Source organism: Hemitrygon akajei, chromosome 2 (genome assembly GCF_048418815.1).
Source record: "Hemitrygon akajei chromosome 2, sHemAka1.3, whole genome shotgun sequence".
NCBI classification, from domain to species: domain Eukaryota; kingdom Metazoa; phylum Chordata; class Chondrichthyes; order Myliobatiformes; family Dasyatidae; genus Hemitrygon; species Hemitrygon akajei.
The window spans coordinates 45,060,015-45,075,402 of record NC_133125.1 but is presented as its reverse complement, the minus strand read 5'-3'; the positions used below and the strand labels follow the sequence as shown (position 1 = coordinate 45,075,402).

Below are 15,388 nucleotides of genomic sequence, written 5' to 3'. Positions count from 1 at the left end.
TATTGTGTGCAGTTTTGGTCCCCTAATCTGAGGAAAGACATTCTTGCCATAGAGGGAGTACAGAGAAGGTTCACCAGATTGATTCCTGGGATGGCAGGACTTTCATGTGAAGAAAGACTGGATCAACTAGGCTTATACTCACTGGAATTCAGAAGATTGAGGGGGGATTTTATTGAAACGTATAAAATTCTAAAGGGATTGGACAGGCTAGATGCAGGAAGATTGTTTCCGATATTGGGGAAGTCCAGAACGAGGGGTCACAGTTTAAGGATAAAGGGGAAGCCTTTTAGGACCGAGATGAGGAAAAACTTCTTCACACAGAGAGTGGTGAATATGTGGAATTCTCTGCCACAGGAAACAGTTGAGGCCGGTTCATTGGCTATATTTAAGAGGAAGGTAGATATGGCCCTTGTGGCTAAAGGGATCGGGGGTATGGAGAGAAAGCAGGTACAGGGTTCTGAGTTGGATGATCAGCCATGATCATACTGAATGGCGGTGCAGACTCGAAGGGCTGAATGGCCTACTCCTGCACCTATTTTCTATGTTTCTATTCCCTAAAGGTTAATTTGCAGGTTGAGTCTGTGGTGAGGAAGGCAAATGCAATGTTTGTATTCATTTCAAGAGAATCTAAAATCAAGGATGTAATACTGAAACATTATAAAGCACTGGTGAGGCCTCACTTGGAGTATTATGAGCAGGTTTTGGCCTCTAATCTTAGAAAGAATGTGCTAAAACTGGAGAGGGTTCAAACAAGTTTCATGAAAATGATTCCAGGATTGAATGCTTGTCACATGAAGAACATTTGATGGCTCTGGGCCTTTAATCACTAGAATTCAGAAGAATGAAACCTATCAAATGGTGAAAGGCCTTGATAAGAGTGGATGTGGAGAGGATGTTTCCTCTGGTGGGAGAGTCTAAGACCAGAGGACACAACCTCAGAATAGAGGGGTGTCCTTTCAGAACGAAGATGAAGAGGAACAATTTTGGCCACAGGGTGGTGGATCTGTGGAATTCTTTGCCACAAGCAGCTGTGGAGGCCAAGTCTTTATGCATATTTAAAGCAGAGGTTGATAGATTCTTGATTGGTCAGGGCATGAAGGGATACTGGGAGAAAGCAGGAGATTGGGGCTGAGAGGAAAAGTGGATCAGCCATTATGAAATGGCGGAGCTGACTCAATGAGCCAAATAGCCTAATTCTTCACCTGTATCTTATGGTCTTATGTAGGGGTCACGATAGTTCCTCCCAATTCTGACAGTCAAAGCCAGCATAGAAGACATTGAGCTCACCTGGAAGCAGAGCCCTGCTATCCCCCATGTCACTTGATTTAACTTTGTAGGAGGTTTATAGTATTCAAACCCTGCCACAGCTGTCTAGCATCTCTTGTTGATACCAGTTCAGTCCGGAATCTCCACTTCGCCTAAGAGACGGCTTTCTGGAGCTTACTCCTCCAGACCTGAATGCTTCTGATTGGGCCCTCGGAAGATTTTGGATTTCATTGTTCATCCAGGGCCTCTGATTGAGGAAGACTCTGAACAATTTCACGGGGACAAACTTATCTACAGCTGTTTCAATAAAGTCTATTGCAACCCCAGTGTAGATCCTCAGATGAGTGCTTGAACACAGCCCAGTCCATTGACTCTAGACAATCCTGTAACTGTTCCTCCACATCCCATGACCACCTCTTAGTTGTCCTAGTCTCTGGAGCCTTGCTTTTTAGGCTCTGCCTATACACAGGTGACAGGAGGACAACCAATTGGTCCAATTTACCAAAATGTGGTCTAGGCAAGGAACAATAAGCAATCCTCATCATAGTGTAGCAATGATTCAGTATGTTGGAATCTCTGGAGTTACTTGTTATATACTGATGATAATTGGGCAGGGTTTTCTTTTAACAGGCCTGGTTGAAGTTTCTGTCTATAACTTGAAATGTGTTGGGATGGGTTGTTTCTTGTCCACAGACGACACTGTGCAGTGTCGTGGGTGCTTGCTTATAGTGGGACACTGGTGGTATATAAACTGTGGTCAGGTTCACAGATGACAGATGAGAACTCCCGAGGCAAATAGAATGGTCTACAATTGATTGACAGGTGTTTCAAGTCAGGGGAAACACAAGTTCAATATAATCGGCATGTTGGAGCACCAATGAGAACTGAGCACAAAACATAAGCCACCTCCAGAATCTCCAGTTTGATCCATCCTGAAAATTGTAAATCCTTACGGTCTGACTGGTGCGTCTTTCATGTCCGCACATAACCAAGTCTTGATACAACAAACAATTGAGATCTGCCTCATCTAACTCTGATACAGTAGTCCTGCTTTCAGATAGTCAGTTTTATTAATGGCTGCACACTCGCAAACATGGTGCTGGATCGAGGAGGCCTGGCTGGATGCCCCCTCCCCTTTCCTACAGAGCTTACAGCCGTGGCGATGATCCCTAAAGGCACCACGCTTGACTGCTCCGCGTTCTTTCATCAATCATAAGATCTGAAGATCATTGACCTGCTTCAGAAGCCCATTGTTCAGAGGAAATTTACATGCTACAAATTGCAGCAGAAGTAAAAAGTACATTTAAGGGGAAATCTGGAACAATTTTCTGCAGCCCGCAGGAAGTTGCCAATGATCACTAGCATCATCTTACAAGATTCCACTGACTTGGACACTGTACAACACGGTCTGCAGTGGAGCGCAGACTCCAAGACTGTAAACAAGCAACAACAAAATTTGAGGCCAAGTCCCCACTATTACTAAGACCATGGAGCACCACTGTCAATCCCCCACCCGCCCGCCCCCCAACATCTGCCAATAAATCAGTGAATCGAACACGGTATTCCACATTTACAATGCCCAACAGGGTTTTGCAATCACAAGAAAAATGACCAAGATGATCACTTGCTGTTAAGACTGTACACCACATTCACACACCAACTCCACGACACCTCTTTGACACAGGCAGTGACACGAGTCGCACCAAGTCCAGCTCCTTCAGCTTCTCTGCCAACGAGCAACTTGCTGACAGCATAGACCTGCAGTACTTTGAAGTTCTAATAGTCCAGCAGGATCTTGTGATCGCCAAAATTGTTTTAAAAAGGACACCACCACCTTTGGTTGAGTCCATAGCAGTCGCTGCAATTGATTGCACTGCCATTTTACCAGAAGGGCTGGAGGAGGAATCTGATAGGAGAGGAGAGTGGACCATGGGAGAAAGGAAGAGGAACACCAGGGGAGGTGATAAGCAGGTGACAAGACAAAAATTAAGAGGGGGACCTGAGTGGGAAATTGAAGATGAGGGAAGGGGGAGGGGCAGCAAATACAGTAAGTGTCCCCAAAATATTTGCAAGTGAAGTGTTGCCTCACCTGAAAGGACTGCTTGGGGCCCTGAATGGAGGTGAATGGCCAGGTATCACCACTTGCAGAGGTAAGTGCCAGGAGGGAGATTAGTGGGGAGGAGTAAGTGGACAAAGTTATCACAGAGCGAGTGATCCCTGTGGAAGGAAGAGAGTGGAGGGGGTGTGTGGCGGTAAAGATATGTTTGGTGATGGCGTCCCATTGAAGATGGCAGAAGTTATGGAGAATATTCCAAATGTGGCCTCATCAACATCTAATACAATGCAACATCCCAACTTCTATACTCACTGCCCTGAGTGATGAAGGCCAGAGAGCCAAAAGCCTCTTCACAACCCTTGTAATAGCCATTACATCATTTTCAGGGAACTATGTGTTTGTTCTCTTTGATCTGTTTGTTCTACATCACTCCCTGGGGCCTTACCTTTTACTGTGAAAGTTCTACCTTCATTCCTCTTCCCAAAATGCAACGACTCAATGTAACATTTACCTGAATTATGCTCCATGTATAATTCCTCCGCTATACTATAAAATACTGTAAAGCTTTTAAAGCTCAGAACTGTATTTAACAGCTTTAGAAAATGGTACAGCTATTCTTATTTGCACCACCTCTATAGCCATCTTTTGTTGTCTTTAGGACCCCATCATCACTCTGCTTTGCACTAGATCTTTTAATCACTCTTGCTCGACACTGAATTTGGACATTTCTTTTGTTGTTTTCTTCTCACATTGCTTAAAACCTAATCTCTATTTTTCAGTCCCGATGAAGAATCTCGGCCTGAAACATCAACTGTTTAATCTCTTCCATAGATGCTGCCTAGCCTGCTGAGTTCCCCAGCATTTTGTATTACTTTGATTTCCAGCAGCTGCAGATTTTCTCTTGCTTAAAACCTGCGTTCATTAGAGATGCTAACACTGAACTTTAAATATAAAGGGCAGGTTGGGGCTGGGTTCAGCACAAGTAGTGGGGGGCGGGGGGGAAGGGGGAGCAGTATCATCTACACTGCCCTAACTCGCACCTCTTCCATTTCATGCTCATCTGCCCTCACCCAAGCTGTCCGCAACCACCAGGGGCAAGGTTCCTCTAGTCCTCACCTCCCACCCCATAGCCTCTGTGTCCAGTACATAATTCTGCCATCTCCAAAAGGATCCCACCACCAAGCACATCTTTCCCTCACCCCCACTGCTTTCCACTGGGATTACTCGCTACGCAATTCCCTTGCCCTTTCGTCCCTCCCCACACTGATCTCCCTCCAGGTACTTATCCTTGCAATTGGAACAAGTGCCACACATGCCCCTACACCTCTTCCCTCACTACCACCCAGGGCCCCAAACCATCCTTCCAGGTGAGGTGACACTTTATCTTTGAGTCTGTTGGGGACATATACTGTATCCATGGTTCCTAGCGTGGCTTTCTGTATGTCAGTAAGACCTGACGTAGATTGGGAGACCGCTTCGCTGAGCATCTACACTACATTCGTCAAAAAACTGGAATCTCCCAGTGGCTGCCCATTTTAATTCCACTTCCCATTCTTATTCCAACGTATCAGCCCATGGATTCCTCTACTGCTGCGAAAAGGTCACACTCAAATTGGAAGAGCAACACCTTATATTCTGTCTGGGTCACCTCCAACCTGATGGCATGGACATCAATTTCTCAAACTTCTGGTAATCGTCTCCCCTCCATCCTTCAGCATTCCCAATTCCCATCACTCCTCACCTCATCTCCTTACCTGCCCATCACCTCCGGTTGGTGCTCCTCCCCCTTGCCTTTCTTCAGTGGCTTTCTTTCCTCTCCTATCAGATTCCCCCTTCTCCAGCCAATCTCTTTCACCAATTGACTTACTTCCCTGCTCTTTACTTCACTCCTCCCGCCTCCCAGTTTCACCTATCATCTATCTTGTACTTCTTCCTCCCTTCTGCTCGCCTTCTCACTCTGACCTCATCTTTTCCCAGTCCTGATGAAGGGTCTCAGCCTGGAACGTCAACTGTTCACTCTTTTCATAGGTGCTGCCTGGCCTGCTGAGTTCCTCCAGCATTTTGTGTGTATTACTCTGCACAAGTAGGGGCTGCTTTGGTAGGCCAGGAAGTGTCTGACAGTTCCTGGAAACTCCAATGTACTCTTTAAATTGATCTCTGGGGTGAGTGTGAAACTAGCAGTAGTCATGGGAAAAGATGCAATATCTTCTGTTTTTATTTCAGATTTCTAGCATCTTCAGTTTTTTTAAATTCGCATTAGCTGTGCTTGCCACTGACCATAGAATTCTAGCCACAGTTTCCCTGTCAGATAGTCCCAGTATATTCAGGCAGGAATTTGACCTTCGTACAGAACGAAAGAAAAGGCATCTGCACCATTATTGTAAAAAGTTGTTGATTTTACAGCATTGGAAGCCTGTCCATAATTTAACTATTGGTGACATGCTTTTCCTTCCCCTTAGGCCTGCACATATTGATTTATTTTTGTTATAGTCAGTAATGCAGAAATCAAAGAATTAAAAAAAATAACCATCACTGAACAAAAAATGACCAATGTCTTCAATTTTAACATTTGGAGGTTGCTAAATACAGAGGTGGTTAATAGTCTGTAAAATTCTGAAAATGGTAAATAAAAAGAGATTTATCTTGACTTAAGCAGGTCTCCAGGATCAGGATTCTGAATCAGCAATTATTTCCAGAAGCTATCTGTGGCAATTAACACTGTGTAATAGATATAACTGTAGACTGAAATTATACTGGCATAGTGGACAATCACCCTTCTCCCCTTCCCCCATATCATTACTTCAGAACATGAGACCATGCCCAGCTGGCTGTAGTGAGATACAAGCCAAAGACAGCAAAGACTTCTGTATCAGGCAGAAGTAATGGGCTGGCCATCCTTATGATAACAGAGATAACAGCAGCTAAGTTAAGACACAGAACTAGATACCCATGATGTGAGGTCTGGTTATGAGACGCATGTGGAGAAATGGGGTCCTTACATGAACTGTCATGAGCAATCAATTCCAGGCTTCTCTGATGGTAGCACTTTGGCAAATGGGACACAGAGAACCAAAATTCAACTTGTGCTGAGTTGACAAAGTGGAATAGTCTCTTTGGAGAATAGAAAGAATAAGATGGGCACGAACCCTGGCAACAGGATTTAACTCCTCTTCATACCATGAATGACAGGAAAACCTGCGACTGCACAAGGAGAGATCACAAGTCCATGATACAGATCACTGCACAGGAGAGGATCATAAATTCAATAATAGGGAATAGTGACTTCTCAATTCCATAGCACAGCAGGGAGAGTTAGGGGGTCAGCATGTAGTAGAGGAAGAAAGGGGACCCCTATGGTTATGATTCAAAGCAGTGGAAGTCTGTAACAGGCTCAACTGGCCCAAGCCACAAACTAGACTAAAGTGAACTACTGTGAACTCATGTCTGGCTACCAGCCTAGCAATGGTTTCATTCAACTCCAGGAAGGAGGCTTGCCATTGTAAATACAAAGTAAAAGGGGTGTAGGAGCCATGTCACAAACATGAGAAAATCTGCAGATGCTGGAAATCTGAGCAACACACGCAAAATGCTGGAAAAACTCAGCAGGTCTGGCAGCATCTATGGACAAGAGTAAACAGTCGATGTTTCAGGCTGAGACACTTCATCAGGCCTGATGAGTTCCTCCAGCACTTTGTGTGTATTGGTAGTAGCCAGGTACCTATTTTCTGTTTGTATTTTGTGTTGTGCACTTATTATGGGTAACTTGCCATGTGGGTTAGGATGTAGTAGAAGCAAATGAGTATAGTTACGTATTCACACTGTGTTTTAGATAGTTTAGTCTGGTTAATTGGAGGCAGCCAGGGAATGACTTTTTTTGTTGACCGCTAATTACACTTATTTACGATCTTCACTTAATTACATCTTCACTTAATTTGAATACTAATTACTCTTATTTCGCTACATTACTAATTTAATTTGATAATTTCTAATATCGCTAAGATCACTTGTCTTTGCTGATTTCATAATAAGGATCGAATGTATTTTTTTTAACATGGAACTCAAGTTATTCTGGAAGCATGTCATACCGTGCCAGCTCCTGTACTCAGTCAGTGGCTTTGGTTTGTTTTCAAGTAACCGCTGGAATGGGAACTGCACACAGCTCACATAGCAGATACTGAAGCTCGACACCACAGACAGCTTACTTCGTGCTATGTACTGTATACACAGTGCATGTGGGATGGAGAAAGTGGGGGGGAAAGTAGATTAAAAAAATAGTACAAGTATAATGAAAACTTTGCATCAGTGAGCATTCATCCTCTGTCAATGTCAGCTTGTAAAAAAAGGAAGTTTGTTCTGAAGGTAAACCCTGGACTCTAGGAATTCATTCCATCTACAGCTGGGTATCCTAAGTATGATCAGGACTGGTCACTATACTTGTTGATTAATGTATTGTATCCAGATCTTTCAATATTCAATAAGTTCCAATGAGATGCCTCCTCATTGTTCTAAACTCTAGGATACTGGCCCAGAGCCATCACCTATCAAATGCTTATCTGTTAACCCTTTCATTCCTGAGATCATTCTTGCGAACCTTCTCTGGAGTCTCTCCAATGCCAGCACATCCTTTCTCAGATAAGAGGCCCAAAACTGTGCACAATATTCCAAGTGTGGTCTGACCAATTCCTTATAAAGCCTCAGCATTACATCCTTGCTTTTGTACTCTAGTCCTCTGGAAATGAATGCTAACATTGCATTTGCCTTCCTTACCACGGAGTCAACTGCAAGTTAGGGAAAACTGCACGAGGACTCCCAAATCTGCGCCTGAGTTTTGAATTGTCTCCCCATTCACAAAGTAGTTCACATCTTAATTTCTTCTTCCAAAGTGCAAGACCACACACTTCCCCATACTATATTCCATCTGCCACTTCTTTTCCATCCCCCCAATGCTTCTGCAGGCATCTTGTTTTCTCAACACAACCTGTCCTTCCACCTATCTTATCTTCTGCAAACTTGGCCACAAAGCTATCAATTCTTTCATCCAAATCATTGATGTACAATGTGAAAAGAAGTAGTCCGAACACCGACCCCTGCAGCACACCACTAGTTATTGGCAGCCAACCAGAAAAGGCCCCCTTTATTTCCACTCTTTGCCTTCTGACAGACAGCCCATCTTTTATCCATTCTAGTAAAATTCTCTTAATATCGTGGGCTCTTTTTGTTCAGCAGCCTCACGTGTGGCACCTTGTCAAAGGCCTTCTGAAAATCCAAATAAGCAACATCCACTGACACTCTTGTCTATCCTGCTTGTTAATTCCTCAAAGAATTCCAAAATATTTGTCAGGCGCAGAATTCCACCTTTAGAAAACCATGCTGACCATGCCTATTTTATCAAGAATCTCCAACACCCCAAAACCTCATCCTTAATAATAGACTCCAACATCTTTCCAACCACTGAAGCCAGGCTAACTGGCCTATAATTTCCTTTCTTCTGCCTCTCTCCCTTCTTGAAGAGTGGAGTGATATTTGCAATTTTCCAGTCCTCAGGAACCACTCCAGAATCTAGTGATTCTTGAAACGTCATTACTAATGCCTCCACAGGTCTCTTCAGCCACCTCTTTCAGAACCCTGGAATGCAGACCATCTGGTCCAGGTGACTTATCTACCTTCAGACTGTTCAGCTTCCCAAGCACCTTCTCCTTAGTAATAACAATGACACTCACTTCGGCACAACATGGCTGGCCCAAGACTCAAGACAGAATCAACAATTTCAGATTGTCTGCATTGCAACATTTTCGTTCAAGTTTCCAGTGCTGCTAAGTAATTTCTTCACTAATTTCAAACATTCTTCATTTTCACTCCTCCAACTTGCACCATCATCGTTTCTGTCTGATTCTCCCTTGCTCTGCACCTTCTATAACTTTGCAATGTATCACTTCTCCTTCCTCTGCACCTTAAATCTGTTCATTGCTCTGAAATATTAGCACTCCATGGAGCAATGTGATTTCCTAGTATTTCTAGCAAGCCGAGCTTTTGTGAACCTTAATTTGGACCAAAATTATTTTCAGCAATAATTGTATTAAAAAAAAACTTTACCTTATGTACAGTGTAAAGAGATCTCTAAGTTTTTCTCCCTCTAAACAAACATCAAATGGACAAATGGAGCCAGCTGAAATTTGACATCATTCTTACAGTACTCAATTACAGCGAATGATAGCTGTATACAAACAGGGTGAACAGCAGACTCCTTCCACAAGTAATGCTGAATCTCGAAAAGGAATTGATTATTACTCCCAAGTAACACACAAAAAAATGGAGGAATTCAGGTCACCAGCATCTACGGAGGGAAGTGCACTGTCAAACGTTCAGGCTGAGACCCTTCATCAACACTGGGAAAGAGGGGAGATAGCCAATATAAAAAGGTGGGGGGGGGGGAGAGGAGAGAGCAAGAACTTGTAATTGATATAGCATATGATAGGCAAGTGGGGGGGGCAAAATGAATGGGACTGGTACAAGAAGCTGGGAGGTGATAGGTGGAAGTGATTTAAGATGTGATCTGATAGGAGAGGACAGAGGAGGTGGTGAGAATGGAAATAAGAGGGAGGAATGTGTGGGTGATGGGCAGGACAAAAGGGTGGGGAAGAACGCGAGAGACATCAATATTCATGCCATCAGAATCCAAGGTGATGTACCTCCAATCTGTGTCAACTTGCCAATAGACAAGCCAGTGTGGGAATGGGTAGGGGAATTAAAATGGCTGGCCACCAGTAGATCCCAGCTGGTACGGGGGAGGATGCAATGGTGTTTGATAAAGCGATCTGCCAATCTCTTGGGTCTCACCAATGTAGAGTAGGCCACACCAGGAGCACCCGATGCAATAAATGACACCAATCAATTCTCAAGTTAAGGACTGCCTCACTGGGAAGGATGTTTAGGACTCAATGATTGTGAGGGAGGAGGTTCAGGGGCAGATGTAACAATGAGCGTTGCTAGGGGCAAATGTAATAATGAGCATTGTTACGGGCAGAGCTCAGCCGAGGGGCAAGAAGAGCCAGACAGATCCAAGAACAATCTTGATGTCAGGACTAGGAACAATGGTTTTCTCGGTATCTATTATTATGGTGTTGAATAAAAGGACATGTTGAGATCCAAATTTAAAATTCGAACTAAGTTTGGAGTGCAGTTAATTCCATACATATGTTGGAGTACTTTGTTCAAAGGACAAATACAATACAAACAAGTTGAGAGAGCTATAGCAACTGAGTTCAGATATGAGGAAATACGGGGTCATCCACTTGCATTTGGAACTGCTCGGTGTCAAAGATATATGTGCTCATCTTCAATAATAGTTGATGCTTAGATATGAACAGTTGTCAAAATGACTTAAACACCCATAATCTCAGAGCATTTTGGAGTTTCAGGGTGAGGGAGTGATGGCTCAGATGTTGACATTAGATCCAATTCCATTCAATCTGCACAGAAGGGCTTTGGGAATTTTGTGCCTTTGTGGGAATACAACACAGACGCTCTGGAATATCCTAGGATCTGAGGGTGAAATTGTCAAGTCAGATTGCATAAATACCAAGTTCATTCACTTAACTTTAGAAGGTTTGATCAGATCAAAGCTTTCAAAATCATAAAGGAGCAAACTTGCTTTAAGGTAAATTCAGAGAAGTTAGTTTGGTACCAAGATCCAAGGGGCAGTGTCAATTATCATCCATAGCATTAAGTGTTTTTCAATTTTAAAAACAATCCTGCAAACGGTAGAAACCACAAATCAAACAGATACATATTTTGACTTCATCAACTCTTACCTGCTGCATCAATTGATAACCTCTGACTGGATCGCTTCCCAAATGGGGTCTTCATTCATCTGTATAGGGTGCACAGCTTTTGGTAAGGTGAAGCTAAAGTGATGCCTTCAGTGTGATATCAAGAACCCCAAGCTATGTACAGAACTGCTGAAGCAGCGCCCAGCACTAGTACTAAGGGTTACATGGAGCCAGGATTAGTATGTAGCAATCCAGTAAACCTGTTTTAAAAAAAGAGACAGGCCATTATTGCTGAAAAACATCTGCCTAACAAAAACTATTTAAACAAACATAAGTAAATAATTTCTAAACTACTGATTTTTTTTGTGTATACATAATTCGAGAATAGTTACTTTGCCTTTGAAAAATAAATGAACTGATAGTGCCAACACTGACTGGGAAGGTAGCTCTCATGGAATTGCCAGTATATACTTCCCAAGAGCATCAGCAAGCACATTACTGCCAGCAGAGAAGTTCCTAGCAAGGTTATGGTAACGATTCAGACAATTTCAAGCCCAATCCTGCACAGCTCCTGGTGGTTTACAAGGGTAATCCATCTGCTGACTGTGCACCAGGTTCCAGTTCCACAAGAACAAGTACATGTATTTAGCTCTTAATTCTACTCTCTCTCTCTATACACTCATGACTGTGCAGCTAAGCACAGCTCAAACACCATCTATACACTTGCCAACGGCACCACTGTTGTTCACAGAATCTCAGAAGGTGAAGAGGAGACAGATAGGAGTGAGATAGGCTGACTGGTTGAGTGGTGTTAGAACAATAATGTTGCACTCAGCATCAGTAATACCAAGGAATTGATGAGGATTTAAGGAAGGGGAAGTCAGGAGAATACACAAAAGTTGCATATCCATCTGATATGGAGGTCTAATACACAGGATCAAAACAGACTGCAGAGGGTTGTAGATTCAGGCATCTCCATCAAGGGCACCTTCAAAAAGCAGTGCCTCAAGGAGGCAGCATCCATCACATCTCCTCTTCTTGTTACTACCATCTGGGAGGAGGTGCAGGAGTTGAAAAAACACTCAACATTTTATGAACAGCTTCTTCCTCTCTGCCATCAGAGATGTGAACAGTCCACAAACCCATAAGCACTGCATCACTATTCCTCTTTTGCACTGTTTTAAACTGCGATTTACAGTAATTTTTTGTGTCTTGCACTGTACTGCTGCTACAAAACAACAAATTTCATGACCCATGTCAGTGATTTTGAAGGAAATTTCCAATTAAGGAAATAAACTCATATCCAAAATTCTTGGGCAAATAATCCTCTAGATGAGGAAATCAAAATGGCAAAGATAGACAGGTAGAAATGGCATGTCAAAGTGGGTTCAAAGCATTAAGGTAAACTATTATAAAATGCATCTGCTCTTGTTTCTTTTTCTAGAAGATAAAAGTTAATTGAAAAGAAAAAGTAGCAACAATTTAGAATGAACTGCTGAAGTGTGGCTACCTACTATGTCCAACCCCTATGGATCTCGAGAGTGAAATCCTGAAGGCCTTTAAGTACAAGTAAAAAATCTGGAAATACACATTTGTAATATTTCTCAATTCATCAGACTAACTGACCTTTGGAACAGTAATTCAATCTTCCAACAGACAATTGCAATTTTTGACAAACCATATCAACTCTCCTACTGCCATAGCTACCAGTCAATCCAACCATGATGGATTATTATTGTCAGCATCAATATTTTTAAGTATTTCATTCCACAGACTTAGCATATTGATGGACTTAAAATTGAAACTACAGCTCATCATTAAATTCCATTAATGCAGATAAACAGTTCAATAACTAAATTGGTTTATTATTGTCACATAAACTGAGGTACAGTGAAAAATGTGCCTTGCATGCCATTTGTTACAGATCAATTCTAATCTAGATCAAACTAGTCACAATTTGCTTCATATTTTATAATGCAGTGCCAATTGTGTCTAAGTTCATATAGCATTTGCTTCTGAGCCAGATGTTTCCAGATTCAAATCTCATTTCAGAAATTTGAGCACAAAAAACACTGTCACTGTGTAAGGTACTCTCTGATTAGACAAAGCTAAGCCCAAACTGCCCTCGATGGATGTACAAGATCACACGTAGTACAAAAGAGGGTATCCCCATATCCAGGCCAATATTCATCCCTCAACCAAAATCAGTAACTTAACTGGCAATAATCAAAGATTAGTTAGTAAAAACACTAAAATAACCAATTGGCAGTATGTAGAAAACATTTATTTTAAATACTCTGTTGCAGACAATTTAACATAGACAACAAACATGGTTCATTTAGAAAGCAGACATGAAGGAAGAATTTTATGTGAGAAGCAAATTAAAAATCAAGTCATCCATTTTGAAGTTTTCCATTTTAAGGGATTATTCTGGAGTTAAGAAACTATAGAACACAGATATGAATTAAAATGACAATCCACCTTCTGTAATTAAAAACCTGTTCACATTTTAGTTTCAACAGATACCATCACAACCAATCACTGGGGTGTCAGCAGCCAGGCAGCATCTACGGAAAAAAGCACAGTCGACATTTCAGGCTGAAACCCTTCAGCAGGACTGAAGGAAAAGAGCTGATGAGTAGATTTCAAAGGTGAGGGAAGGGGAGAGAGAAACAAGGTGATAGGTGAAGCCTGGAGGGGGAGGGATAAAGTAAAGAGCTGAGAAGTTGATTCATATAAGAGACAGGTGGCCATGGAAGAAAGAAAATGGTGGGGGGGGGGCACCAGAGGGAGGTGGTGAGTGGGCAAGGAGATAAGGTGAGGGAGGGAAAAGGGAATGGGAAATGCTGAAGAGGTGGGGTAGGGGTATTACCAAACATATGGAAAAAAAAATCGATGTTCATGCCATCAGGTCGGAGGCTAGGCAAATGGAATACAAGGTGTTGTTCCACCAAACTAAGTGTGGCCTTATCACGACAGTGGAGGAGACCGTGGATGGACATATTGGAATGGGAATGAGAGGTGGAAATAAAATGGGCTGCCACTGGGAGATCCCGCTTCTTCTGGCAGATGAAGCATGGATGCTTGATGAAACAGTCTCCCAATCTATGTTGGGTTTCACCGATACACAGGAGGCTACACCGGGAGCAACTGACACAGGAAATGACCCCAACAGACTCACAGGTGAAGTATTGCCTCACCTGTAAGGACTATTTAGGGCCCTGAATGGTAGTGAGGGAGGAGGTGTAGGGGCAGGTTTCACTCATCTACTTCTGTTTCTCTCTCCCCTTCCCCCAAATCTACTCCTCAGCCTTTTTTCTCCAGTCCTGCCGAAGGGTTTCAGCCCAAAACATCGACTGTACTTCCCCCCCACCCCCCACAGACGCTGCCTGGTCTGCTGAGTTCTTCCAGCATTTTGTGTCTGTTGCTCGGATTTCTGGCATCTGCCGATTTTTTCGTTTGTGAATCACTGTAAATATGCAACTCTGCAAAGTTACCAGTTTATGTTCAAAAACTTAAAAATAGGTATTTCTAGCCATTGGAATTATAGTTAATCATATATTATTGTCTTTGCATTCAGGAAGTACAAAACATTGTGTAATACACACAACACACACAAAGTGCTGGAAGAACTCTGGAATCAGGCAACATCTTGAGGACAATAGACAGTAGGTACAGGAGTAGGCCATTCGGCCCTTCTAGCCAGCACCACCATTCACTGTGATCATGGCTGATCATACACAATCAGTACCCTGTTCCTGCCCTCTCCCCATATCCCTTGACCCTGCTATCAATAAGAGCTCTATCTAACTCTCTCTTGAATGCATCCAGAGACTTGGCCTCCACTGCCTTCTGGGGCAGAGCATTCCACATATCCACCACTCTCTGGGTGACAAAGTTTTTCCGCATCTCTGTTCTAAATGGCCTACTTCTTATTCTTAAACTGTGGCCTCTAGTTCTGGACTCACCCATCAGCGGGAACATGCTTCCTGCCTCCAGCATGTCCAATCCCTTAATAATCTTATATGTTTCAATCAGATCCCCTCTCATCCTTCTAAATTCCAGTGTATACAAGCTCAGTCGCTCCAATCTTTCAACATATGACAGTCCTGCCATTCCGGGAATTAACCTTGTGAACCTACGCTGCACTCCCTCAATAGCAAGAATGTCCTTCCTCAAATTTGGAGACCAAAACTGCACACAATACTCCAGGTGGGGTCTCACCAGGGCCCTGAACAGCAGAAGGACCTCTTTACTCCTATACTCAATTCCTCGTTATAAAAGCCAGCATGCCATT

General features: G+C 42.9%; 1 protein-coding gene across 4 annotated transcripts in view; it reads right to left on the bottom strand.

The window, feature by feature from the left end:
• The window catches only part of LOC140741439 (spindlin-Z-like), a 110,024-nt gene that overhangs the window by 18,821 nt on the left and 75,815 nt on the right, over nt 1-15,388 (bottom strand). For all 4 annotated transcript variants that reach the window (XM_073071638.1, XM_073071650.1, XM_073071630.1 and 1 more), the window contains one exon: nt 11,134-11,351. In XM_073071638.1, coding sequence (XP_072927739.1) covers nt 11,134-11,188 — 55 coding nt within the window. In that variant the 5' untranslated portion in view covers nt 11,189-11,351. The remainder of the gene's footprint in view (nt 1-11,133; nt 11,352-15,388) is intronic.